The sequence below is a fragment of the Paramormyrops kingsleyae genome, chromosome 17, assembly GCF_048594095.1.
Source record: "Paramormyrops kingsleyae isolate MSU_618 chromosome 17, PKINGS_0.4, whole genome shotgun sequence".
In the NCBI taxonomy this organism is placed as follows: domain Eukaryota; kingdom Metazoa; phylum Chordata; class Actinopteri; order Osteoglossiformes; family Mormyridae; genus Paramormyrops; species Paramormyrops kingsleyae.
Window position 1 is genome coordinate 10,051,795 of NC_132813.1, and position 27,153 is coordinate 10,078,947.

At 44.3% G+C, this 27,153-nt stretch overlaps 3 protein-coding genes across 10 annotated transcripts in view; 2 read left to right on the plus strand and 1 right to left on the minus strand.

Moving 5' to 3' along the window:
- Window positions 1-11,643, plus strand: slc5a2 (solute carrier family 5 member 2). 2 transcript variants are annotated; one of them, XM_023833433.2, is made up of 15 exons: window positions 1-357; window positions 543-614; window positions 899-1,003; window positions 1,116-1,175; window positions 1,482-1,586; window positions 1,942-2,047; window positions 2,294-2,374; window positions 2,816-3,045; window positions 4,142-4,277; window positions 5,504-5,611; window positions 7,006-7,156; window positions 7,386-7,554; window positions 8,096-8,311; window positions 9,689-9,812; window positions 9,997-11,643. In XM_023833433.2, the coding sequence occupies exons 1-15, from the start codon at window positions 214-216 to the stop codon at window positions 10,212-10,214; spliced, it is 2,025 nt and encodes a 674-aa protein (XP_023689201.1). In that variant the 5' UTR covers window positions 1-213; the 3' UTR covers window positions 10,215-11,643. The 2 variants fall into 2 exon arrangements, with proteins under 2 accessions (XP_023689201.1, XP_023689202.1); XM_023833434.2 differs by having other exon boundaries at window positions 10,000-11,643.
- On the minus strand, window positions 3,722-18,884 carry fbxo46 (F-box protein 46). 2 transcript variants are annotated; one of them, XM_072701721.1, is made up of 4 exons: window positions 18,517-18,884; window positions 12,158-14,300; window positions 9,278-9,379; window positions 3,722-8,336 (listed from the first exon to the last, which is right to left on the minus strand). In XM_072701721.1, exons 2-3 carry the CDS (start codon window positions 14,173-14,175, stop codon window positions 9,376-9,378), a joined length of 2,022 nt encoding a protein of 673 aa, XP_072557822.1. In that variant the 5' UTR covers window positions 14,176-14,300; window positions 18,517-18,884; the 3' UTR covers window positions 3,722-8,336; window positions 9,278-9,375. The 2 variants fall into 2 exon arrangements, with proteins under 2 accessions (XP_072557822.1, XP_072557821.1); XM_072701720.1 differs by adding an exon at window positions 10,425-10,505 and having other exon boundaries at window positions 3,722-9,379.
- Window positions 18,095-27,153, plus strand: part of coq8b (coenzyme Q8B) — a 16,553-nt gene continuing 7,494 nt past the window's right edge. Inside the window, exons 1-5 of one of the 6 annotated variants that reach the window (XM_023833436.1) lie at window positions 22,923-23,290; window positions 23,768-23,919; window positions 24,646-24,824; window positions 25,413-25,745; window positions 26,962-27,028. In XM_023833436.1, the coding sequence (XP_023689204.1) occupies window positions 24,648-24,824; window positions 25,413-25,745; window positions 26,962-27,028 (577 nt within the window). In that variant the 5' untranslated portion in view covers window positions 22,923-23,290; window positions 23,768-23,919; window positions 24,646-24,647. The other 5 variants (XM_023833437.1, XM_023833441.2, XM_023833442.1 and 2 more) reach the window with 5 other exon arrangements.

Sequence of the window (27,153 nt, forward strand, 5' to 3'; positions counted from 1 at the left end):
TTCCCACCTTTACCTCCACCCTTACTCTGTCACCATCCCCCTGTCTCTTTGAAAATCTGCAAAAATCCATAGGAGTTTCTTCCCTTATCACTCTGTTTCCTGTTTTGTATCAGGAGAGACTTGTTGAATTACTATTTTGAAAGCCATTGATTTTATTGCTTCCAAAGAAGGAAACTTCAGGTTTTTAGCTGATTTTTGCTCTTCATTGTTGTCATGGATCAAGGTGTCTATGACACCAGGACCGAGACGGAGAAGCCGGCATCTGAAAATATCAGCACAAAAGTGACCATCAACAACCCAGCCGACATCACTGTCATCGTCGGCTATTTCCTCATGGTCATTGGCGTGGGAATCTGGGTACGTCCATTATGTCCCTTACATTGCAAGTTTGCTAGTTAAGGCATGGCTTTCATGTGTATATTTGAGTGCATACGTGCTATATTTGTCGTTAAATATGTCGCATCATGGATATGACATTGGCAATCCGTGAACCTACTCACTAGGACCCTCATTATGAGCAAATCGGCTGTTCTGTCTTGCAGTCCATGTTCCGGACTAATCGCAGCACGGTGAGGGGTTACTTTCTAGCAGGTCGGACCATGATCTGGTGGCCGGTAAGAGAACAAAGTCGAACACTAATTTAATAATAATTCAGTCATACGTTATTGAAGGACAACACTGTCCGCAATGTTGTGTCACTTGCTTCAACAATATTGGAAAGCTGTCGAAAGCTTCCATCCATACGGCAAATTTTTCCTTCTCCTTTATCCTCAAAATTAATCCCATCTTTTGGTTTTTGACAACCCTCTTCATTCCCTACTCCTACTGTACATCCTTAAAGAGCTTCAGCGATATGCTTGTGTTTCGTCTCCATTTCTCTGGCTATTCCCTGTAACAGGTGGGCGCCTCTTTATTTGCCAGCAACATCGGCAGCGGCCATTTTGTCGGGCTGGCCGGGACCGGAGCGGCCAGCGGGATCGCCGTCGGGGGCTTCGAATGGAATGTAATTGCACTTCCCCTCACTACGCCATAGGCTAAATTGGAAGCTTACGAATGGGATGGTAATAGATGTGGTTAAACATTTTCTTTTTCGTGTCATTGCCCTTCTTGCTCAGGCTCTCTTCATCATGCTGTTGCTGGGTTGGCTCTTTGTCCCTGTTTATCTGACTGCTGGGGTGAGTTGGATTATTAACGACAAACACTAGGAGTACCTCGATTACCATGCTCCAAAATTTTAGGATATAATTATTAAGCTGGAGAATACTCTTGAGTAGAAGACATGTTTAAGAATGATCCTTCTATAATGTTATTATCAGCAGGAGAAATGTGAAATTACAAAGTTCCTTAACAACTCCATTTGCAATTTAACTATTTAGAGGGATCTGACAGATTCTTTGGAAAGCATCCCATAATTTTGCTTCCTTGTCAGTCCTATGCTCTACTCTTCCCCTGTTTCCCCTCCTGTTGCCTTGACGATGCAGGTAATTACCATGCCTCAGTACCTGAAGAAAAGGTTCGGAGGTAACAGGATCAGTCTGTACTTATCCGTTATCTCTCTGTTCCTCTACATCTTCACCAAGATTTCCGTGAGTACATCCATCTGTCTGCCATAAAGCCGATGGCTTTTTCGGTTAAGGCAGTTCATGTGACTTATACAGCCAAGCCTTATGGGAATGTTATAAGTGAAAGTAGCTTGGACCTTGTAACCAGCAACGTCAGCAGAAAAACGTCTAAATAATAAAATGACACAATGTAGCATTTTACTTTTTATATATTTATAAAGCCATACCAGGCAGATGTGATTCCCATTAACAGGGGTAATTTATTGTCCAGTTAAATAGCAGCTGTTTAAGACGGATTGATTTTATGAAAAAAAGGTGTGGATTAGGTCTTAGCTCCTCTCTCGCTCATTGCCTCTCTCCTTCTGCCTTTAATTCTCAGGTCGACATGTTCTCAGGAGCGATATTCATCCAGCAGGCTTTGGGATGGAATATCTATGTATCTGTAATTGCCCTGCTGTCCATCACAGCCTTATACTCAGTCACAGGTGACATCACTTTGAAACACTGATACTCTATTAGTCTAATGACGTGACTATTAAGCCTAATAGCCTGAAATCTTGACAAGCTCTTGCAGATTAGTCTGAATATACTGCCAGTGGCTCCACGTTACACTTATTCTCATATATAATGGTCACGCAGCCCTGGATATAGTGACTATTAAATAAATAAATGAGTCTATACATCATGCTGACTCTATGCACTACATAATCAGCTACACGTTTACGTTTTAGGTGGGCTGGCTGCCCTTATGTACACAGACACCGTCCAGACATTTGTCATCATCGTCGGAGCCTTCGTCCTCACGGGTTTCTGTGAGTAACTCGCCGAGAATCAAACACAGTAGCACACAGGAAAATATGCAAATCGGCAGTAGTGGGCATTTCCTTGACCCCAACTCTTTGAGTTATTTAGACTGAAAAACTGATGCTGACATTTTTAAAGGAAACATTCCTTTGCTAGCACGTTGACTAACACAGCTGGCTCACATCTCCAGGGCTGTGAGTGCAGTAGACTGGTATCTCATTAAAGCGGGTAGATTCCAGTGGTGGGCATAGCTAACCAAAAGGTTAGCTTTGCTAGTTAGCAGATTAGCGGAACCCGGCTCACCACTGATAACCAAGCTTACCCAGTTGGTGATTCAATAATGTACACCAATAAAGGAAAACAGAATGATGGACAGATACTCACTCCTGCGAATAAGTGAAACATGTACATGCTTCAGACACAACCCCTTCTTCTGTCGCAATACCCAGCCTTCGTGAAGATTGGAGGCTACAGTGCCCTACTTGAGAAGTACGCTAAGGCTCTGCCTACCGTCAGGCAATCCCCACAACCCCAGCTCTACAACATCTCCTTGGCATGCTACCAGCCACGAAGTGACGCCTTCCACCTGCTGCGAGACCCGGTGAACGGGGACCTACCCTGGCCCGGAGTGATCTTTGGCATCGCCATCGTGGGCAGCTGGTACTGGTGCAGCGACCAGGTGAGCCGATGCTACCTGTCATGTACACTGGGGATATTAAGCAAGTAAAATATATTACTGTAGTGTTTCCCAATCTGGTCCTTGGGGACCATAGATAGTCGACATTTTTGCTCCCTCCCAGCTCCAGTCTGGCAGGGAGCTCAGAGGGAGAAAAAAAAATGGACTGACTGTGGGTCCCCGAGGACCAGATTGGGAAACGCTGCATAACAGGCCTCACACCTCAAGGTTTAAGGGTTTCCAAAGCCCACCACTGGTACTATGCGTAGATGGTGCAAGTTCTTCCTCTGCTTCCTAGTTTTCTTCTGCACTCCAAAGACATGCAGTTAATTACATCAGTATATTAACATTTCCCAAAGCGTGTGACTGTGCATTCCGCAGAGGGCTGGCATCCTACCCTGGGTGTCCCCTGCCATGCGCCCTGGGATTCCCCATTAACATCATGACCCTATATTGGATAAGCTGTCATGGAGGATTAATGGATATATGAAAATACATCGAGGAGGTTACACTATGCAGGGGATACACACTGACTCAGTAAATTACTCTGGGCGGATGAATAGAGTTGGATTAAATGGATAAAATACAATATGAAGGGAAAAGACAGACACTTAAGGTCCCAGCAGAAGTACGTAACAAATGCCCCACAGCCAAAACACTGACAATAAATGATAATGCATCACATGTGCATTGTTTTTATTCAGTCCCTAAATGCACAGGCAGCAAAATACCACACAGTCATATTTATTCATTTTAAGCCTACTTAAACTTAATATTAGTCGCTCCAGCTCTGGCAAAGTAAAATTGAAGATCAGATTTCCAAAATTCACTCAGTGAATTCAGTTCTTCCACTGTTTTATTACTGTTCTTCAGTGGATAACAGGACTGGACAAAGTGAGTTTCGGTTGCCAATGCAGTAACATGTGATGAGGAAGCCTGACTTAAGGTCGACAGCAATCTCATCGCACGAACGATTAAAAAGTGGACTGAGTGAGTTTTGGGAAATTTGCTCCTCAGTTATTAACCTGAAGTTGCAAAACTAATGGCACCGACGGGTAAAGCCACACGCCGCCAACCGCCAACACCTTTGTCCTCACAGGTGATTGTCCAGCGCTGCCTGGCTGGCCGCAGCCTCAGCCACGTGAAAGCTGGCTGCATCCTGTGCGGGTACCTCAAACTGCTGCCCATGTTTCTCATGGTACTCCCTGGCATGATCAGCAGGGCCCTCTACCCCGGTTAGTCCTCCTCACGGCCTCCGTCCAATCAAGTGGCAGGGTGACGTTGCCCAGGACAACTTTTTAGAGACATATTGCTGGGTAATGTTGCTGATTGATGTTGCTTGGGTATTTTGCCATTGATATTGGGCAACAAATTTCTATTTGAAAAACCACGATCGGCAGTGGGCAACTTTTCGCGATCATCCAGATTCAGATGAGTTGCCCTTTGTCCGACCTGGTTGGCAACATTGCCCTAAACGTGCCCTGCGTATCATTATCTGAAGAGTCAGACCAAATTACACCTGAGCACAAAAATAACTTAATGGTTGTACATGTCTTACTGGAGCATCTTAATAACTGTAAATATATGTAATATTTATGTGACGGTTTTATCCAAAGAAACTTACAGTAGAAGGAATAGTTACGACTTATGTGTGCTCCCTGGGATTTGAGCCCACAACCTTTGCAATATTAGCACAACGTTCTATTTGATGAGCGACAAATAGCTTAGAGGTATTGGTAACCTTATGAAATACAGTTTTAATAGCCCTAATTAAAAAGGTCACATCCAAGGCTAACTGTGGTTTTTGGCTACAGTAAGATTAATATATCATGTAGCAGTGATACAACTGGCCAATTTGTTAATGCTTCAGAGACGATGTTTTGATGTTTTCCGTGTTATAAAGCCAATAGACTCTCCCTGGGGCATCACAAGGCCTGTTTTAGGGTAGCTTTACCACCAAATAATGGTCTTTAGCTGCCCCTAATAAATGTACATCAGCTGGTTTAAATAGTATGTTCTCCTTAATTTTTTTGTTAAAATCTAGGGTGATCAGATGATTCATGTCAGGGAGGACACTTTGCGGCACTTCAGGTTTTGCAAATTACTTTAAAAAACTGCTCGGCTGAATAGCTTAGTTCTTCTTGTGCTTTTACTGGTTTGCTTCCTTGATTGAAAGACTCATCCAGCTGTTTCACATTAGCATTAGTGACACATGCATGATTATAGCAGACTGACCAATCAGCACACAGCAAGAACTTAGTGCTGAAGTGAAATCCAGGTTCTTTTCATTGAAATGGTACTCTACAAATCCTGTCCTGGCTCAAAGTGTCCTCCCTGACATAGATTTTCTGGTCACCTGATTAAAATCAGAAAAGGCCCTTTTTCAGAAATTTCTAGTGATGCCTCTGAGTCACTTTCCCAAAGCAGGCCTCTGTGAACCCCCCCCCCCTTCTCTCGGCAGACGAGGTGGCCTGTGTGGTTCCTGAGATATGCAAGCGAGTCTGCGGGACGGAGGTGGGCTGCTCCAACATCGCTTACCCCAAGCTGGTGGTGTCTGTTATGCCTGATGGTGATGTAGTTTCATACTCTAATGAAAATACTCAAGGTGCTCCCTGCCACCTGTTTCGGAGACCTCTGCTTTCCACTCATGATGCGGCCGCCAGCCTTTCGATTGGGAGAACCCCACCTGATCGACAAGCGTATTTAAATAGCATGGGAATCGCCTGTGAAGTATATGAGAGTCACACACTGTGGGATTTGCCTGTGAAGTATATGAGAGTCACACACTGTGGGATTTGCCTGTGAAGTATTTGAGAGTCACACACTGTGGGATTTGCCTGTGAAGTATATGAGAGTCACACACTGTGGGATTTGCCTGTGAAGTATTTGAGAGTCAAACACTGTGGGATTTGCCTGTGAAGTATATGAGAGTCACACACTGTGGGATTTGCCTGTGAAGTATATGAGAGTCACACACTGTGGGATTTGCCTGTGAAGTATTTGAGAGTCACACACTGTGGGATTTGCCTGTGAAGTATATGAGAGTCACACACTGTGGGATTTGCCTGTGAAGTATTTGAGAGTCAAACACTGTGGGATTTGCCTGTGAAGTATATGAGAGTCACACACTGTGGGATTTGCCTGTGAAGTATATGAGAGTCACACACTGTGGGATTTGCCTGTGAAGTATTTGAGAGTCAAACACTGTGGGATTTGCCTGTGAAGTATATGAGAGTCACACACTGTGGGATTTGCCTGTGAAGTATTTGAGAGTCAAACACTGTGGGATTTGCCTGTGAAGTATGAGAGTAACACACTATGGGATTTGCCTGTGAAGTATATGAGAGTCACACACTGTGGGATTTGCCTGTGAAGTATATGAGAGTCACACACTGTGGGATTTACCTGTGAAGTATTTGAGTGTCACACACATTGTGGGACTTGCCCACAACAAATAAACCTTTCTATGGGTGGGTGTCTCCAAACTTTTGACTGGCACTGTATATGAAAGTCCCACACAGTCACTAAGTTTAATGTAGAAACTGATGAAAATTCTATTTTGTTCATATTTCTTCATTTCAATTCAGGATCCACAGCTGAAATATAAAATTAGAATTACAATTGAAATATACGAGCCCCTGACAGGGGCATACCTAGAAATTCTGGGCCCCCAGACAATGTAACCTTGGGTCCCATGTTAGGGGTCCTTCACGGGAGAACCATGTTCCTCAACAGTATAAAGTATAATCTTTCATATTCTGGGGTCCCTATAAAGTGCTGGGCTCCTTAAATCCACCAGTGTATCCATGTCCTCTGACACCCCTTGGTTTACAATAAATAGATAAATAGATTAAGCCAGTGTCAAAATCACTGAAGTACATGTATGTGTCTCCTTGCTCCCCCGATTGCTTTCTTGCTGCCCTTCTTTCCTGGCTTCCCTTCCACAATCGTCCCCCCCCCCAGGCCTGAGGGGCCTCATGCTGGCAGTGATGCTAGCCGCCCTGATGAGCTCTCTAGCCTCCATCTTCAACAGCAGCAGTACCCTTTTCACCATGGACATCTGGACCCGTCTGAGACCACAGGCCCGTGAACGGGAGCTGATGATCGTGGGAAGGTTTGTATCTTCTAGCTGTGTGTGTGTGTGTGTGACTGACTTATTTCGGTATCAATAAACAGTGCCTATGTCTCTATTTTATGAGGTTTTGATGATAGATATATATTAAATCAAATTTTTTGTCAGGCATGTTCAATCATGCGCCAACAGAAACGTCACCAACAAAACTGTCATTTTGATGAATATTATCCAGTGACCCTCCGTCTCTCTTTCTCTCTCGGTTTTTCAGAGTGTGGGTCCTCTGCATTGTGTCTATCAGTATTTGCTGGATCCCAGTAGTACAGGCTGCCCAGAGTGGTCAGCTGTTTGACTACATCCAATCAGTGAGCAGCTACCTGGCCCCGCCCATCGCTGCAGTCTTCTTTCTTGCAGTATTTGTAAAGCGAGTCAACGAACCGGTGAGGGAAGAACCAGCAGCAAGTGCTTGGTGTTAAGAGGAATTATGGACAGTACAGTGAGCAATTTCTGTGATATGTGACAATGGACAGCTTCATTATTATTTCCAAAGTTAAGCTTTATCTAAGGTAGGCTGATCCAGGTCAGTGGGGACACTATGAGCTACGACAGGGTTTGCAAACTACCATTTCAATTAAAAAGACCTGGATTTCACTTCAGCTCCGAGTTCTTGCTGTGTGCTGATTGGTCAGTCTCCTGAAATCAAGCATGTGTCACTAATGTTAATGTGAAACAGTCTAAATCAAGGAAACAAACCAGTAAAAGTAGAAGAATTGAACTATTCAGCCAAGTACAGGAGCCTTTCGGTTTTAAAGCAATTTGTAGCTCATAGTGTCCCTAGGTGGTCACCCTAATCCTAAGGACAATTTCTGCGTTACAGCAAAGTGAATTAAAGTTATATTGACATTGGTGCTACTGTGGATTAAGGCAACATATTAAACACTAGCCTTGATTCATTTTCTCTTCCAATACTTCCTTTTTCAGGGGGCTTTCTGGGGTCTCGTCGGGGGTCTGAGCATGGGGCTGTGCCGGATGATCCCAGAGTTCACATTTGGGACGGGGAGCTGCCTGTTCCCCTCAGACTGCCCCCCGCTGGTGTGCGGCTTCCATTACCTGCACTTTGCAATGCTGCTCTTCCTCTGCACTGGCATCCTGGTGCTCTTCATCAGCCACTGCACGCCAGCCATCCCAGACAGACACGTGAGCCATCGCCCCTCACTCCTCACTAAGGAGCACTCAGAAATACAGAACTGCTGTGTTATTGTACGTTTCACAGGTGTCTGACCTGAGCCACACATTTAATTCACCCGTGCTTGTCTCCTTGTCCTGTACCAACTGAAACAGGATGTTAACAGTCTAGTAGCTGAAGCACTCATTCTCAGCCAGGAATTCTTGCATAATAAGGAAATGTTTGTTTATGCAACATGTTTACAGTTGCTGCTAAAAACATCTTGTCTTCCATGGACCATCAGCTTTACAGCATAATTGCTAATAGTAATATCTACATAATGTAGAATTAATGACTTAATTTTGTTAACCCATTAAATCTCTAAAAATGGTCCGTCCACCTTCTTTAATTTGGTTCACAGGAGGTCTGGTGCCCATGAGCACAAAGCAGGGAATGACCCAGAATGGGGTGCCAACCCATTACATCACACACACACTTTGGTGGCAGATACAACGATGGCACAGGGAGAACATGCAAACTCCACACACACGGAGACTCGAACCCAGGTCCCACAGCTGTGAAGTGACAGTGCTAACCACTGCATTATACCACCCCTCCACGAAGTAGTATTTAAAACAATAAAAGAATGATGGTCTTTACTATGTTTATGATGACCTGTTTTTACTAGCATTTGGAGGAATGTGTAGCGCGTGGGATTAACTATATGCTGTCAATTACAACCTCATTTAAACCAGCTACATGGTTTGAGTGACAGTACAAGCTGATATGCTTCACAACCTCATATCTTAATTTATTTCCAGACAGAAATGTGGAACAGCAAAACTTTTGAAAACTTTATACTACTTTGTAATTCAGTGTTTTTGCGTGTGTAGGAAATGTCACAATGGAGGACCATTTGTACCAATTTAAGTGTGTATTTTACTGACTCAGCACAAAGGGCAGAGATAGTGCTGGTACCCAGCAGGTTTCATTCCTACCTGATCTCAGGCAGATAGTAACTCATCAGGTAGGATGGAAAACCCGCTGGATGCCGGCATTCCTGGATCAGGGTTGCCAAGGCCTGATACGGTGCTTATCAGCTGTAAAAACAAAATCATGAGATAAAAGTGATTATTGGTTTTTGGGTGATATTTTAAGGGATCTTTCTGCAAATTCAGATTTATTCCCCACATGAATTAAACTGATAGTATGTTAAAGATTTTTTTAGCGTAACATTTCCTTCTTTTTATAGGAAGTTATATTCTTGGGAAGATTCATTCATTTACATTTTAGCTTCATTTGTCTGATGCTTTCGTCAAGTGACTTGCGGTAGAGAGAAGGGTTACAATTGTCTACTCCCTGGGATTTTCTTTTACAGAGATGCTCGGTAATCCTTTCTTTTTAACCAGCTTCACCGCCTGGTGTTCAGCCTCCGCCACTCGAAGGAAGCAAGGGATGACCTGGACTGGGAGGAAGAGGAGCGTGGGAGGATAGCCCGCAGGGAAGCGGCTGAGAAGATCAGTGAGCAGCCAGGTGAGAAAGATGATGATAGCAACCAAAGCCAGTTATGCACCTTAGCGCTGCATCAATGTAGGTTTTTTCTCAGCGGTATGGAAGCACGTCTCCTTCCCAATACCTGAAGTAACAGTTCATCCTTTTCATTAACCAGTATATGCCAATTGTGTTGCATGAGTCTGGTTTCCCTTTTGACTCGTAGCAGATGGAGGTGGGTCCCAGTCCACACTCAGTCGCCTGATTGGATGGTTCTGCGGCGTAAGTTCCACACAGACACCAGAACCCACAGAGCAAGAAGCTGTGGAGAGTTCTGACCGGCTACCCAGCATCACAGAGGACCCGAAGTGGCAACACGTCGTCAATAGCAACGCCCTTATTATGATGGCCGTGGCCATCTTCATGTGGGGATACTTTGCTTAGGAGGAAACAGCCAATCAGGCAGGTTACCCAGCTGTCATACTTGATTTGCTTGCTTAATGGTTTTTTAAAGTGTAAAATATCAACTGGTTTCTAACAACTAATGCTGTGAAGACAGTAAAAACATTTAACACATAGGCTGACACACTGAGCAGTTGTGCAAGAGGTGGATTGTTAAACGTAATAGGTTATCAGCACAGAAAATATACTCACAAATCAATTTCTGGGCCTTCACTGCACTCGGGGAATCTTCAAGAGTCAGCAAATAATGGTTTACTGAACTGTCAAACTTCACTTCAAATAGAATGCAAAAAAAAGAATCCATTTACTGTGTGCCCAAGCTGAAATTCCAATGAACACCCAAATTCAATACCGTCACAGTCCTGAATATATGCAGTTTACACTTTGTCCATGTTTGTTAGTAAGTGTGTGATTGAGGTGTGGAGTTCAGGCACAGAAAGTAAAAATCCAGAACAAGATTTTGTTTCAACCACCCAGTTGAGCATATAGAATCAGGTCACAGATTACGCAACTGGTTGGTTGAAACAAAGTCTTGGTCTGGATTTTTACTATGTGCACCTGAACTATCCACCTGTGGTGTTTGATGTATAGTGGAATGAGATTAACAGCTCAGCCAAATCATGCTGAATGAAGGAAGCCACCCCCATAATCCCCAGGACCAGATGAAAGCCACTGGTCCAAAAGCATGGATAACTCATTCTACCATATATCCCTGATCCTACTCATCTGAAGGAAAAAAATACCCCAGAACAGGCCTCCATGCCCACCCTGAACTAACCGATTCAGGTCTGAAGGCTGCGGGTAACCAGCCATAATACATTTTCAAATTCTTCAAACGTTTGGAATTCGAGGCTAAAATTGATCTCAGCCATTACATTTAAGGATCCATGTTTTCTAAGGTACACGAGAACATGCAAAGGCACACACTCTTAATTAGTACTGACGACATTTTACTGTGGCCCCTGTCACCTTCAATTCAATGTAGGTGTCATTCAAAATATTTCATGAGTTAAAAAAACCCCACCATAAAACAGTTTCCAGTTTTAAATCACTTCAGTTTATTTGAGAAGCAGAAATTCCCATGTAGCATTGCACAGCTCAGACACCAACAGGGGTCTCCCAAAAACAGAAGAACGGACTATTCTTCCTGACTTTTTTTTTTTTCAGTTTGAGGAGTTGGGGTACGGGGCCAGGATTTAAGGCTGGAAGCTGGTTTTCAGAGTTCTCGTGGACCGAGTCCCAGTGTTCCCCACGCAGAGCAGCGGCTTTGGCAACGCATGGCCTCTGCCGGCCAGCAGAGAGAGAGAGAGACAAAGAATGGGGAGTGGCAGGATAGGCCGGGCCTGAAATAAAAACCTCTTAAAAAAATTAAAAAAAAAAAAAAAAAAAACATCCCAACAGGGGATGGAAATGCAACACCCTGGGAAAATAAAAAGTAGAGAAATTCATACGCCCCCCTAAATAAACAAAACAAGCAAACCTCACACCACTTGTACAAAATGACATCAAATTGCTGTCTCCCCCCCCCCCCACTCCCAGATTTTTTTTCCCCCCATTCCCAACAAAAGCATCCTATCCACACCCCTCCTCCCCACCCTTTACCCTCCCCTGAGGCAGTGCCGGAACAGGTCAGTGTGTGCTATGAGTGGGATGGGGTGGATTGGTCATGGGAAGGCTGGGGGGGGGGGGGGTGCAAAATCAGACCACCGCATTGCTTGGATCCAGTGTCACATGCCGCAGCCGAGATATCGGCAGTGTTCGGCTATTTTGAGATGTGCTGGGTGAAAGTGGCATGAACCAATATCAACTTTACGGGAAAGGGGTGGGGGGGGTGAACAAATAAGAGCAGTGACCCAGACCTCAGTAAGGGGATGGGGTAAGGGGCAGGATGGGGTGCCCCCCCCCCCCGCCCCCATTACCCTCACCTCCCGTCTTCCCTCTTGGCACGGCTCTGCACCAACTCACAGGGCTGCACCCAGTTGTTGTCGTGCAGACCCACCAGGCAGCCCGGCGTGTCCTTGTCGGTACGGCGACAGCACATCCAATAGGAGCGTCCGTAAGGCAGGTCGTGGTGGTAGGGTTTGGGGTGCCAGCGGCACAGGGAGACATCGCCACGTGCGTACTGCCTCTTGCACTGCTTGCAGGGGTCGTCGCGGTACAGCGGGTCCTGGTTCCAGCGCGAGTCGGTGGCGCGCACGCTGTACGTCTCGATCAGCGCCTTGAAGTCGTGGCAGGTGCACTTGAGGGCAGCCAGCGAGCGCGTGGGCAGGTAGCTGAAGATGTGCACCATGATGTGGTCCGGGAGCAGCAGCATGTACTGCCGGGGCTCCAGCAGCCGTTGGATCTGGAAACGGATCTCCAGGAAGTCGTGCGAGACGTGGCGGTAGAGGCGGCACAGGGAGGACGAGGAGGACGACGAGTCGGGGCAGTCATCTGAGCCTGCCGAGGGGGAATCAGGCCGTTCCGGCACCCCCACTGCGGACCCGTGGGTACCGCCACATTCCACCGGGCGCAGTCCCCCGACGTCAGCCCCTGCCTCGTCTTCAGGGCGGGGGGACTGCAGGAAAAAAAGCTGTCCAGGAGGAGGGTCCTCGCTGGCGTCCGTAGAGGGAGTGCCGTTCCCCATGGCGAAGCACACAGTCTCCTCCTGCACGTTCTCCGTGCTGTCCTTGCCATAAAAGACACACTGGTCTACGGCGCCCGTCACCACCACCTCCACATGGAAACCCGTCACATGCTCGCGACCCGCTGCCTTTTTGTCCCCCAGGCCTGAGTCCTGGGCCGCCTCGGAGCCAGGGACTCCAGTGACGAGATGCTCGGTGGGGCTGTCCCCATGGGGCTCTGGTTTGGCCGGCGTGGGCAGCAGGAGGCCCGGATCTCGGCTGGACGGGCTGACCAGCTGGTACAGGTCGCACGTGATCTTCTCTTTGGCCCGAGCCCCCGTCTGACTCCCCGAGCCCCCACAGCTCATGAACATGCAGCTGGGCCGACCTGCTGGTTCTGACTGAGACCTCGGATCCAGACTGGAGACCCGGAAGGCGATCCTGACCTCGCCACGCCTATGCGGACCCCTGCCCCCCTTGTCCCCCTGGCAGTCACTCTCCCCAGTCTGTGGCCCGTTTCCTGCCCGGAGCAGCCTGTTCTCCAGCTGCTGTTGCTCAAAGTGGGCGACCGCCTGGGCCACGCGCCGCGATTCCTGCTGCTCCATAGCTGAGGTGAATGGGGCCTGGGCTTCAGGGGGTTCCGAAAGGTACACGAGCGGCGTGGGCTCCAGTGGGGAGCCACGCAACTGGGTCGAACCAGGGGGCACCGGGCCTTGAGCAACCATGCCCTGTAGTGCCATGGCCGTGCGCTGCTCCACGAGTGCCACCATCTCGGCGACCGACAGCAGGTCTGTCTCCCCGACTTTGAGGCCATCCTCAGGGCCGGGGGGGATCTGTGGGGCGCTATCGGGGATGGGGTCACGCGCGCGGGCCGGCGGGTCGTAGGATGAGCAGCGCCTCCGCCGCTTGGCTTTGGTGCAGTCTGTGGCCCAGTTCCCTTTGACCTTCATGGCGCTGGGCCGGGGAAGGCCCATACCACTGAACTGGTGAGCCACGAAGAAGGCGATCTTCTCCTTGGTGTTGCCGGGCTTGATGACATACCAGGTATCGAGCAGCACCCGCCCATCCTCCATAGGGGCGCTAGGCGGGGAGGGGGCTGGAGCCGACACTGCAGGGGCACTAGAGGGCAGGGCTGGGTCAGGGGGTGTGTTCTCAGAGCCGGCATCTTCCTGGTCGTCTCCCGCCCCGGCCGCTTCCGAGGTCGTACGTCCCGCGGCGTCGACCTTGCAGAAGGAGGCCCCTGCACCACAGGCCCCCCCTCTGGGCTTGTTTTGGGAGTAGGTTCCAAAGGGGCGCGGGCACCATAGTCGGATGTGGGAGAAGGTGTCTCGGTCCATCATGGGCCAGCGGGAAGCATGCTGTGCTCGCACCGTCTGCGTTTATGCTGGGGAGCCGATGCGTCCGTCGCCTCTCATGCTCGCAGTGCTGGCCATACAGCAGCACCGCAGGGTGGAGGGCATGCGACCTGGAGAACAGGAACCAGGATTAGGACAAAAAAAAATAATCATCGGGAATACAGCCTTCTGTTACAAAGCAGAAGTTTGTTGTTTCACAGTTGAAGCGAAAGCAATGAAAGATGCAGTCATACTTTAAGATGGGCTACAACAAGAAAACATTTAGCTAGCTTTTTATATATATAAAAATCGCTCAACATGAGCTAGCATTACAGCAAATTTCTAAATGACAATTACGAGACTTGCAGAGTGACTCAGACAGCTCTACGGTAATACAGGATGGTACAACATCTACAACCGCCATTATCTCCATTCAGACTTTTCCCTCATTAATGGTCATCCCTGTCCCTGTTGATCATTTAGGCCAAAGATACCACACCTGAAAATGGAGAAGGTTCAATCCAGGCATTTCAAAACCTTCTGTGACTAACAGCATAAGAACTGCTTTCACAAAATGGCCAAACTAAATTACCAAACTTCTCAGATTACGGCGAAGAGTGATCTTGCCCTTGAAGTCTGAAATAAATTAAATGGTTCCACTTCAGGTGCAGTATTTTAAGTATTGATGATGGCGTGTTAGCATGGCTAATGGACCGTGTTTGCTTTAAATGGAGGCAGCCCAGAACAGACAGGCAGGTGTCAATACTGTTTTAAGGTGCTTGGAAACAGCAGAATATGGAAATCGATTGTCTGCCAGTACCTCAAGAAGTCTAAAAGAGTATTCTTTCAGGGTAGCAAATCTATTCACTGCACACTGCTGTTGGCGTCATTCCAGTAATGCAGAGGAATGTACCACTCCAGAGTAAATGGACATCAACAGACTCTCAAGCCATCACCACGATGTCTAAAATGGAAAAGCAGACCTTGAAGAAAACCATAAAACAATAATTGTAGAACAAAGAAAGGTGAGGACAGTTTGCGTGGGCGGGCCAAAATCCAGCAACACGCTCGCCTGAAGCATGTTACACATGACTGCATGTGCATAAGGCACCCCTGCGTGCACATCCTGCGTGTCGCCGCACAAAGCCGTGGTCAGCATGATTCTTCGCTCCCTGTCAGCACTCACGCTTCCCATAAGCCACCCCACCCCCAGAGCCTCCCCGTCCCATCAAACCTGGAGCTGCCTTTAGCTGCTCCCCCGTCGCACAGGCTGATTAAAGAGTTTGTCATCGCGCAGCGAGATTCGAAAGCCCGATGTCACAGATTTACAGTGCCTGTATCAAAGCAGCGACATTCCCATCTGCAAGGCCGCTCACCCGTTCACTTCTCTCCTGTCCTCTGCACCATTACATAAAACATTAATATCTCCCAATAGAACCGAAAATGCTTCCTCCCTTTGAGGAAGCAGTTCTCTTTTTTTTTTTAATGAGCTGCAAAAATAATTTTAATGAACATGTTGTCTTATCTGCCATCCCAGCTCACACAGACAATAGGTCGAATTAACTCTGAGAAACAATGGGGCGAGTCAACTTCACTCCTTTCTTAACAACACTTGCAGACGCATCTATTATTCACGTGTGTCCGCAATGAACAACCACAAGACAAGAAACGGCATACAACATGCACACTGGGAGAGGGTGCGAGTGATGAATGACGTGGCCCTGTCCGCATCAGCCTCCTCCTGTGCTTTCTGTTGAGGTAAGCTAAAGGGTAGTAAACAGATTATGTCTAAGACAAAGCCATGATGTGCTGGCTGATAGGAAAAGATAACAGCAAATGTCTGACAACTGTTTAGCAGCCTGACTTCAACTAAAATCGACTGACTCTGGATATAGTAATAGGGAACTAGTGACTTGAATACAAAACCAGGCAAAAGACCCGAAAAAGTATAGTCCAGCCTCTCTATGCTTCTTACCTGCTGCCTGCAATTAGCCAATAAAACACACCCTCAAGGTCAAAGATCCTTGTTACAAACTCTTCATACATTTCTGTGTGCCGAGACTAGTCTGGAAAATCTGGTTAAGTCAATGACATCATTTGGCAGGTCAAAACAGAAAAAAAGACAAAGCAAACATCTGCAAAATGACAGAACACTCTGGTGAAGGGCTCTTTCATTTCTACACCATAAGGCTATTTATTCTCATTTCAAATAATTCCTGCACATTAAGAACAATATTAATCCATTTGCATAATCCACCAAATCCTGGCCCAGCGTTCCAGGCACAGGCCTGACTGGCGCTACCACCTGCACTGTGGCATGCGTGCAGCTGTCAGGGGGGAGTCCATTTCTGTGACCTTACCCAGGATGAAGCAATGGAGCTGTGCACCATGACATCATATGACTAAATTGCAGCTCAAACCCCCCCCCCATGCCCCCCAAACAGTACACACAAACCCACAACAAAAGCAGCTGCAAATCAGAAATAATTTCACAAGTACTGACTTAAGGAGTACAGCCTGGTCTAAGAGGCTAATGCAGAGCTCTCTTTCATAGACTAAGAATTGCAGACTGTACATAACAGGTGATAAATGATCACCTCCACCAGCTCACTCCGTCTCTCTGGCCCGCAGAGACAATGAAGGGGTGTTGCACTGCAGCCTGCAAGACCCTCCACTCTTCTCCTTACAGAACATTGGTCCTGGCTTCAGTCACCCCATCTAATCCAGCAATAAGATCATCAAGCAGCCCGCTTCATCACAGAGCAGCACAGACAAATGAATAAGCTAATTAAACAAAGGTGCCACAGCTGCCGATCGATGGCTGCAAGAGGTCCAAGGATGGAGACAGTGCTCTGGAGTGGGATGGCCAGACACATTCTCTTTGTAAAGAAAATAAAATAAAGCTTTCACATTCCAAGGGATATTTCAAGACCTGGATTTTTTTTAACCCAGATATTTCCAAAATCAATATCCAAGTCTACCAAAAATATTTCTCATATTACTTAAATCCTATCCATTTTTATTCAATATGTAATATCAGTAACAATGAAAGGAGAAGCAAACCACTGCATGCAATTTTATAGCTGCATGCAATACAGGCAGCACGCAAGTTGTCTTGGGTGTATTACTTTGAGGAAGACCAGCATTCCTAGCAGAAATGGTCTTTGATCAAGCAGTCAGCAAGGTCAGTGACCTGCCACTATGAAACCTGAGGGCTAATAGATAAAATTCCTTCCTGGCTGGCACAAAGCCAGCACATCTTCATAGGGGGTAGAAATGCAATTGATATTAAGCTTGCCACTCTCCTTTAACATACAGGTCAAAACCTAAGCAGTATGTCCAACGAAGGGAGTATCACATAAACGTTTGCAGGTACACAGAGGGCTCATGTATCATATAGCTGCTGACAGTGTGTGACAGATCAAAAGAAAAGTGGATGTAAAAATAATAATTTAGGAATTTTAAGCCATTATTTACCATTCATTAGTCATCATTTTAACATGGCAATAGTAAGTTAAATGGATTATATATTAAAGGAAGTATTGACAAGCACGTCGGATATCTGATAACCGGTTACCTAAATTATTCAGTACAGTTTGCTTCAGCGAGTATTATGAATAGCCTTAGATTCTCTCAAAGTGTTTTGAAAGTAGTTTTCCATAACATTTTGTTGCATCCTGCTAAGAAATAGCATTCAAGTCCTTTTAATTTCTTCGCAACAAGACCGCTAACCAGACAAGTTACATAAACTAAAAGACTAGCTGGTCTCATGTTATTTATTATTAGACATCGACAAAAACAAATGTATGCGTTACAGAAATACACAGTAAAGCTGTCAAAGCGAATGACTACGCTAACCAGCTAACGAGTAAAATTGACGTTTCGAAAATAACTATACAGCTAGCTGGCCAGACAGACAAAAGGGCAGAAAAGTGCCGAGTTAATGAAGACCGTTAAGAAATCGCCTACTCATAACCTGAGAATATAATCTGGTGGCAGCTTTTGAAGGGCTGTATTAATATTTTTACTTTGCATTTCCTTTATCGAAGCGCAAGACAAGGATGTGACAGCACATCGTAGGTCAGTGCGCCGTACCGCCCCGCTAGCCCTCATTAAACTTCAAACCCTTTATTTTGTTTACATATTCAGTATTAAATTTGTACAATTATCTATATAACTACCTAACGCAGTCGACATAAGCATTTTTCACCGCTTGCACACAGATAGCTGGGGGTTGGTAGTAGCCTAGCCTAGCATGTCGTCCATACTAGCCCGCGAATCACAGCCACCTTCACAGTTATCTATTAAAATATCAACCTACTAACTAGAACACTTCGTTCATCTTACCTCGGGCTCCCTATATTATTATCACCCGGTATGTGACGGTACTCTTCTCCGCAAAGGCACGTAGGGGGCTGTCGGAACTCCGGCCTTGCTCCTCAGCGAGAGGACAGGTCCTACTACTCTTACTATCCTCTTTATGTACGTTTAACTACTTGTTACTTCTTGTTCGCTCGGTCTGCTGGGGAAAACCCCGCATTAAAGCCAACTATAGTTTCGGTACTTTACGAAAAAGCTCGACTCGCGAGACCATCCTCCTGCTCGCCAGCGGAGCAGGCCGACTAGTAAAATGCGCTCCCCCAACAACCAAAATAATGGAGCGGAGTGCAGGCGGCTGAGAGGAAGGCCATCTTGTTGACAGGCTGCTACCCAAGACCCACAGCCAATAGCGAGGCCGAGTCGGTGGTGTGCCCATATATGGCATCCTCCTCAGCCACCCCCCTCCCCCAGCACCCCCTCCCCATCCCTCCCACGCTCGCCCCCTGCTACCACGAGCCACGAGTGCTGGAATTGCAAATGCTTGCAAACGATGGTCCAACGTGACCACTTGCACTGACTTGCACCTGACGGTACTCCCAGTCAGTGTTTGCAGGTAGAATGAAGTTAGTATTTAACTTGATAAACAAAGATTGTGGCGTGTGGCTGTTTTGACACACAATTATATTGATGCTTTTGTCAAAGTAATATAGAAACACTCGTTTTACTGACAACATGACAGATTACCTGAAGCAGACCATTCAAAGTTCCTCACTTCTCGATGAATCAAAACTGTTGACAGATTTTTCAGTTTTGTTCTGCCGTTTATTAAGCATGTTATATAAACATAACCTGCACAACAAACAAACCAAAACAACGTTTTATATACTTGAATGCATGCATGGCCGTTTCTCTGATGGAATTAATAGAAATTCTGACGAAACCTCAAGATCGATGTCCGCTAAACTGGTTCGGTGGAAAAATTGATGCTCTCTGGTCACTGTTATCAGCTACTTCCTTATCACCCTAGTCGTGCCAGATGGACCCTATATTTTCTTTTTGGCTTTCCTATGATCAGGGTTTGCTGTCTGTATTCAAATTACCAATCAAGAAAACTGGGGCATCCCTAGCACTCCCACTCTCACAAAGAATATCTGCAGTAAAATCAAACGGCTGATATCTTTCGAAAAACTACTTTGTATTTTCCCCAGACCTAAGTAAGAACAACACAACGATTTCTCATATAAACCCCTACCTCATTTTCTTATTAATGTAACTGCCGCAATCGTTGTTAGTCAATGAAATTCCCTTTACAATGCATGTGAATCATTGAAGGATTTTTCAAAGAAGGATTTTTGGATGTTTTTTGTCATTAATCATTAAATTTATTTATTTATATTATATATGCATATGAAACATCTGTCCTAATTATATTTAGAAGGCAACAACAAACCCAGTAGTCATCCAATACAAGAAAAGTAGAATAAGTAAATATTAATGAAATGGGCTTCCTTGATTTATGCTTAAATATGCACACTGATCCTGTGTGAACAAATTGGGAGGGACAACTTCAAGCAGGTGCACAATGACCATATTAGGGCAACTTAAGGTTAATGAAAAAAGAGATGAAAAAACGGCAGTGCCGTGCAGAGACGAGGGGGAGTCAAAAATGAGTGGCACATTTAATCGTTCTGGCATTAAGGATATGCAGATCGATACTGAAATGTCATTTATTTCTCATATAGACTACCTCTTGATTCATTTTTGAGAATCGATTATAAAGTTTTTTTTCTTACTTTTTTATACGTGGCGTTTAAATGTTTCAAATGTATATTAAGACTAACTTTATTGATCCCAGGCGGACATTCTGGTGCATACAAGCACAGAAGAACGTACATATATTGCCAAAAAGACAAGGTACAAAGACAGTACACATAGTTCAAAGTAAATGTATTATAGGGAGCTGGACATGAACTATTAGCAGGACATATGTTGTCGGTTTTAGGGCAGGACTGCTGTTCCTGCTCTAGACTATAAGAACTACAGCATGAGTCAATCACGGTGGTGGGAGAAAGAGGGTGCAATCGGTAGAGCCCGGGAGTCTGAACCAATGGAAAGAAACTGTAGTTTCGTGTGTAGTTATTTTAAAGTACAAGATAGTAACGATGTAAAAATGTGATGTTTGTCAGAGTAGCCAATGATCCGAATGGACAGTGGGCTGCTATGCAATGCTAATCCGGTATTTTCAAATATATTTTCGGTATGCACGCAGTATTTTGAAATCTTGGCGATAAAATTAGCTAAGCAGGTTTAATGATTATGTAGTATCTTTAAAAATCAGTGTAAAGTTTACAGCTTCTTCTTTTGCATACGTATGCTCTCTGGGCCATTCATAGTAATTTCCTCATTGTTTAATTAATATGCAGTATAAAGTATTTGTGATAAATGTAATTTAAAAAAAAGAGAAAAGTGAACAAAAACTGGTCACCGAAAGATATTAGTTTTCCAGTAAATATAGAAATATGTTGAATTCCATAGAAAAGATAGCAAAGTAAATGGTTTGTCAGCATGGTTTTGTGTTGTTTCAACTCGGGGCAACACCACCAACTTGTCTGACAAACTATTCTAAACTTTTTTAAATATGGCAATATGGATTAATATATTTATTGCAATTAGATGTTACATTGTGAAATTTTCCCAATATTGTTCAGAACTATTGCCATTTAATGCGTACACATGACTTAAGAATATCGGCATAGGCAACACCAGCCTGTATTGGATCAAATCGGAAGAAAATTAATGGTATGGCCCATCCATATGCGGCACACTCCGCCTACACGTCCCTGATACAACGCATCTTTTGATTTAGATGGCATATGGCAAGTCAAAGTGTCTTTTATTAGTATAAGGTTTACTTGTCACAACTTCTTAATAATAAAAATAATATTCTTACTTGAAAAATGCGATTTTTTACTAGTAAGAATTGTATTTTTACTAGTAAGAATTAATATTATAGAGCTCTATAATTCAGTTTTTACTAGTCATATACTCCCAATGACTTCCATTGTATTTTGGCCTCAAATATCCTGAATTCACTTTTCACTAGTGGAAAGTCATATCGTAGAGCTCTATAATTCAATTTTAACTAGTAAGAACTCCTATTGTAGATATCTATAAATACATTTTGAGTAGCAAAAATTTAATTACAGGTCATATATATAAAAATAATGTTTTAGGTTGTATTCTGTAATCTTGATCAATTAAGCGTGTCCCAGTCCTATGTAAAGGAGACCGGGCCTCAAATTGTGACAGCAGGCTCCAGTTTCTCGTCTCTCCTATACAAGAACTATCAGCATTTTACTGCTGGGCATATAATGTATAATCAGCCACTGCTGTAGAAAGCTAATATGCCAGTTTATATATTAAGGTTGTTAGTCTATGTATTGTCTAGTTCAGCTGTCCTACAGCATTTCTGAAAAATGGCTATAGCAGCACAAACAAGAATACTGACCCTGTGGAGCTCTCAATGAACAATTTTGGTGGAAACAGGACAGTTGAGGTGAATGTTTAATTCTACAGTGAATTGGGGAGCTGTGGTTTTATGTTTTTTGGATGCAATCCGGGTTAGTACTCGGACATCCCTTTCAGACAGCTTCCTTTCGCATTGACAGTTATTCCAGTTGGTCCACTCCATCCTTTGTGGTCGTATACTGACATTACTCTGGATACTGTGGCTCTCGATACACTACTAGACTTGCTTTCCTGGTCACAGACGTGCCAGCGAGATGCATACTAACAATTTGTTCTCTTCTGAACTCTGTCTCCCATTATGTTGTGTAGATTGCAATATTTTATCTACAGCTGTGGTATTGCTCTGCTAATTCAACCTTCACACTCTACTCTTATTGATGGAGTGTGCAATCAGTGAAGACTGGCCACCAGTCTGCGCATATACAGGCATGAAATCTCAAACACTATTTTGGCCAGGGTTTCAATTTCATTGTCCAACCCCCGTAGTTTCCAATTAAATAAGATATACATTTATTGACATTAGGTGGTTAATTACAATTTAAACCAATTATAGCTTTTAAGGAAACGTGTCATTATACCAGGTGTATGTTATGTAGCCTAGTAGTAGTTATATATTTATGATCGGTATGGGATTCACGTGTTATGACTGGAAGCAGAAATATGCCCATCTTTTTCATAGAGCCAGTTACTACAATTAATCTTTAATGGTATTCAGTTTCTCAAGATGTGCCAATTTGAACGTTAATTTTTACAACCCATCACGATTCAAGTCACAATCAATTTATTTTTCAACCACTTAGCCTTGGCCAAGGTAATGGGAGGTGCCAGAGGCTAAACCAGGCAACAGCCTGTCTCTGAGGAGGGGCGGAGCCCCAGCTGAGGCTAACATAAACCAAGTAAGGCACTGTAAGGGGAATCGCTTTGCCCGCTACTGCTTGGTCACTGTAATACAGATGCAATTATAATGCAGAATAATAACTCACAGATCGCTGACAGTCTACAATGTGACCTTTCTAAACTAGCTAGCGCCAAACGGTAGAGTGGCCATGGAGGTTACGTTAGCCTAGGCTATGTGATCACATGTTCAAGATAGGATTTACATGTGTATTTCCGGTGAATATTTAGCTGGGGTGTAACTACAGAAAACTCAGGGTTATGTACAAATGGTTTTGGATTCACAGATCGGTGCAATTTCGCTGTAACAGGAAAAGCAATCATCTGAATGGATATACGAGCAAGGCAGACTCATCTTCTGCAAGTTAGTATCCTCGTGGTACGTATTTAAGGCGCTTTACCAGGAGATTCTGGCCGCGCTTACTATAGGCTATAGCGGTATTTATCGTTGTAGATAATTTACCCACTGAGCCACTATGCTACCCAAATCACAATCAGCATGGTGATTATATGATTGCTCTTATGTCGTCCAATTTTTTAAAAGAAAAATATTTAATTGATCAATAACATATAGGCTAAATTCACTTCTGTGCCTAATTACACTGCCATTTCAGACGAAGAATCAAATTATAAATACCGTTTATTTAACGGCGTAGAGCATTTAGCATAGGTGGTTTTACTTACATGCGTTTTTAATATTAAGCTCATTTCCTGAATTATTTTTTGCAACCAAATATTACCAGGCGCACTTCTCTCATTGGTCTAATTACTGATGTGTTAGTCGTCAATCATCTAATGACACTAAACTCGTATGAGCGCTGCACAACAACTGAATGGCTACTCTGTTGTCAAACAGACAGAAGTATTTATTTTAAATCAAAGTCCGATGTCTGTGGTACTACTTCCGGGTTATGGAGGCGTGGCCAAGGACCTGAAATCGCGCGTGCGTGTTTGCGGGGAGGAAAGTGAAGGACACGACTGCCGAGCTTTCATTCTGAAAGATAGCAGGTAAAGTCTCTCGGTTGTCTCCTGGTCTTAGTATTTTTTGTAAACAGATATCTCTTTTGTCTCCTTGTCGTGTTTGAATTTAGCATACTTGCAGGGACTTTTCAGCCTAGCTAGAGGTTGGCTACGAATAGTTTAAAGACACAAAATTATATCTTAATATCAGCTAATTTAGTTAGTCGGTGTTGGCAAAAGTGAAAAAGAAATAGTTGGCCGAATTCATGCGTTTTCTATACCACTGATTTGGATAGAAAGAATAGTTTAGCTTCGTTTCATCCAGGTGGATGCTACACAGTGGTGATGGTTGAAGCACTTTGGGTGTCTTAAATATAACCTTCATTCATTCATTCATTCATTCATTCATTCATTTATTCATTCTGTCACTTCCAGTGAAATATTCATTCATAACCTTGTAGCTGACAGTCTAACTGCTACCATGCATATACACTCAGTTTAGCCACTTAACTAATGAGCATTCAGTTGATTCATCATCAACTGAAGATCGGCCCTCTGAGCATAAAACGTATATGTCGTTGTTAAAATGTCTAGTCCGTCAAAATGAACTCCTCAAAAACTTCAGCTAAGAGCACCTGCTGAAAGGAAGTTTCTGTATTTTAATAAAATTATCCAGGAGTTAGTTAAATTACAATTTCCCTTGTGTTTTCAGTCCTACACCAGTAAGAAGAACTAATGTAACACTTTAAAAAAAAAAAAATCATTTATTTGCAGCAATGTTGATGGAGGTGCTCCAGGTGCTGCGAGGGATGGGACGTGTAGGAACAGCTTTCATCTCCATCCAAGGGGAACAGCTGCGGCTCATGGCTTGCAACTCCACAGTGGGTGCAGGAGTCAAGGCTGCAGAGGAGCTTGTTGAGAGCATATTGGGTGCAGCCGCTCGAAGCAGTACGGTGGGTACAACCTCCAGCACTGTCTCCATCTCTGATGGATTTCCTCACTGAACATGAACTGAACATTCATCCTTACGTCTCCCAAATCAGTTATCCACTGCTGGGTTGAAAGAAGCTCAAACTTATCCCTTGAAGGACAGGATGGCAGTCCATCTCAGGGCAAGCATTAGGGGTGTAACGGTACACAAAACTCGCGGTTCTGTACAAAGTTTTCAGTTCATTGTTAGGTGCAATTTTGGAACAACAGGGAAAACAGAATTTGTTTCTAAATGATTTATAATTAAACACAAACACAATTACAGCAGCCTAATCAATCAGTATCATAACGAACATCATAAGTGAAATCCTGTGTTCTCTACTATCGAGTATGAATAGCTACAGATACACAACCAATCCTAATCATACCAGTATTTGCAAGGTGTCACACATTCTTAAACATGGTTTGCATGTTATGATGATATGAATAAACATTTGACTTTTATCTTTCCAGCTGCGTAATATATCATATGGAGCCATTGTGTATAATATGAAACGTGCTGCTGATTGGTTAGAGTAATCAAATATTGGATCTGTTCCTTGCCTGTCCAGTCTGTGAGGTCAGAATTCCCCGACAGCTGGGAAGAAGCGGAGCAAGATGCTGCAGCGAATTGGGCAGTGGGCTCTGAGATGCCGCTGGACTCCGCAGGCCGAGGGGAGCGGCCAGTCCAGGAGGCCGGAGGCCCGGTACCTCGCGCCGGAACAGACAGTCCCGGTTGGCAGGCTCGGGGCACCCGCTTCCTGCACCAAGGCCCGGCGCCGCAGAGCCGCCGGCTGCTCCACGACTCGGCGGTGGGCCGCCTGACGGAAGAAGACATCAAGAAGGCGAGGGAGTCCAAGCCGGCGGCAAACAGGACACCGGCCGCCAGACTGCCGCGGCAGAAGGTGAGAGAGAACTTCTGAGGAATGATAGGCCATTTCTCATTCTATTGAAGATGAAACGATTTCATAGGTGTGTTTATACACAGGAATGCTGCACTTCATGTTTTCTAATAAGCATAATGACATTTGTGCTTGTTTTCCTCTAATATTTTGTTTTTGCACGTTGGTGGCCGGTAAAGCTGTGCCTTACAGTGCATATGCTTCAGATTTTTTTTTCTTTATAAATTAAGTGTTGGAGATGGTACAAAGCACGTCCCCACACATCTGATGCCACGTCGAAGCCTAACCTGTCCTCGTTAAGGAGCAACAGGACTTAGCAGAATAGCATGTATAGTATATTAGATGTAATGTCCTCTGCAAAGGATAAAAATCAATTGCTATTCTTATGAGAATATATAATCAAGATTATGGCCATTTGATATTGAGAGGTTTTCAAATTTTTTTTATATATATTTTGCAGAATTTTATAGAGTTATATATTTCAATGCCAGTACTGTAATGTGCATAGATTTGTATTCAAAGACTTGTATTTAAAATTGTTACATAAAACTGCTTATGTTAACAGTACTGAAAATAAAGTTTATTGGTTGTATTGTGTAGCTGTTTTCTCAAATGCAAACAGTTGACACAGTTCTTGGTGAGGAACTTGGCTCCCAAACGATGGGGGTGTTTCCTGACATTTTTAGCAGCATCATTTCTTGGCTTTTATGTTCTTTGTTGACACTGAAATGTCTCAATAAAGATCTACAACATATAACCTCATGCAGGTGTCAGTCTTTTTATTCTGATATCACGGTTTAGCTTTTTAGAATATTTTGCGATATTTTAGAAATAAATGCTTGAAATATGCTTGCACCTGATTTTTTTTTTCTCCCCCATTAAGCCCTTTTTTTTTTTTTTTTTTTTTTACCTCTCTCTGTTTTGTCTGTGCTGAAATTGCAATATAGTTTACACTGATGTGTAATTGTATCGAATAGCATTATGCTGCTTCAGCGTTTTTTCCTCTTCGTCCTATAGTTTGAAAACCTCTCAGTGTTATGATTTCCAGAACATCGCCGTCTCCCTCACTAACTGTTAGTAATGAGAATGTCAGTCAGAATACAGACCAGGGAAACCCAGGTTTACTCACTCGTGTAACACACTAGTACAACAGCCTCTGCGGAAGCAGTTCCTCATATATGTATGTGTATTTTTCTTTCTTTATGCTTGTGCTTTTCAGCTGAGTGACCGTGCCAAAGAAAGGAAGGTCCCAGCCACCCGTATCAGCCGGCTTGCTCATTTTGGGGGTTAGTGCCTCTTATTCACGCTGGTCAGGTCTGTGATATGTGGGACGTGCTCTGCGTCATGGATTTTTTTAGAAGTCATACTCCTGCTTTACATGCGTGGATCAGCAGAGTTACTGTATAACATG

What these genes read in the sequence shown, in the direction of transcription:
- slc5a2 (XM_023833433.2), top strand. Translation starts at nt 214, where the DNA reads ATGGATCAAGGTGTCTATGACACCAGGACCGAGACGGAGAAGCCGGCA. An exon ending in CTGTTTATCTGACTGCTGGG is followed by an intron (nt 1,176 to 1,481) that starts GTGAGTTGGATT and finishes TTGACGATGCAG; the next exon opens with GTAATTACCATGCCTCAGTA. An exon ending in TAAAGCGAGTCAACGAACCG is followed by an intron (nt 7,555 to 8,095) that starts GTGAGGGAAGAA and finishes TTCCTTTTTCAG; the next exon opens with GGGGCTTTCTGGGGTCTCGT.
- fbxo46 (XM_072701720.1), bottom strand. Translation starts at nt 14,175, where the DNA reads ATGATGGACCGAGACACCTTCTCCCACATCCGACTATGGTGCCCGCGC.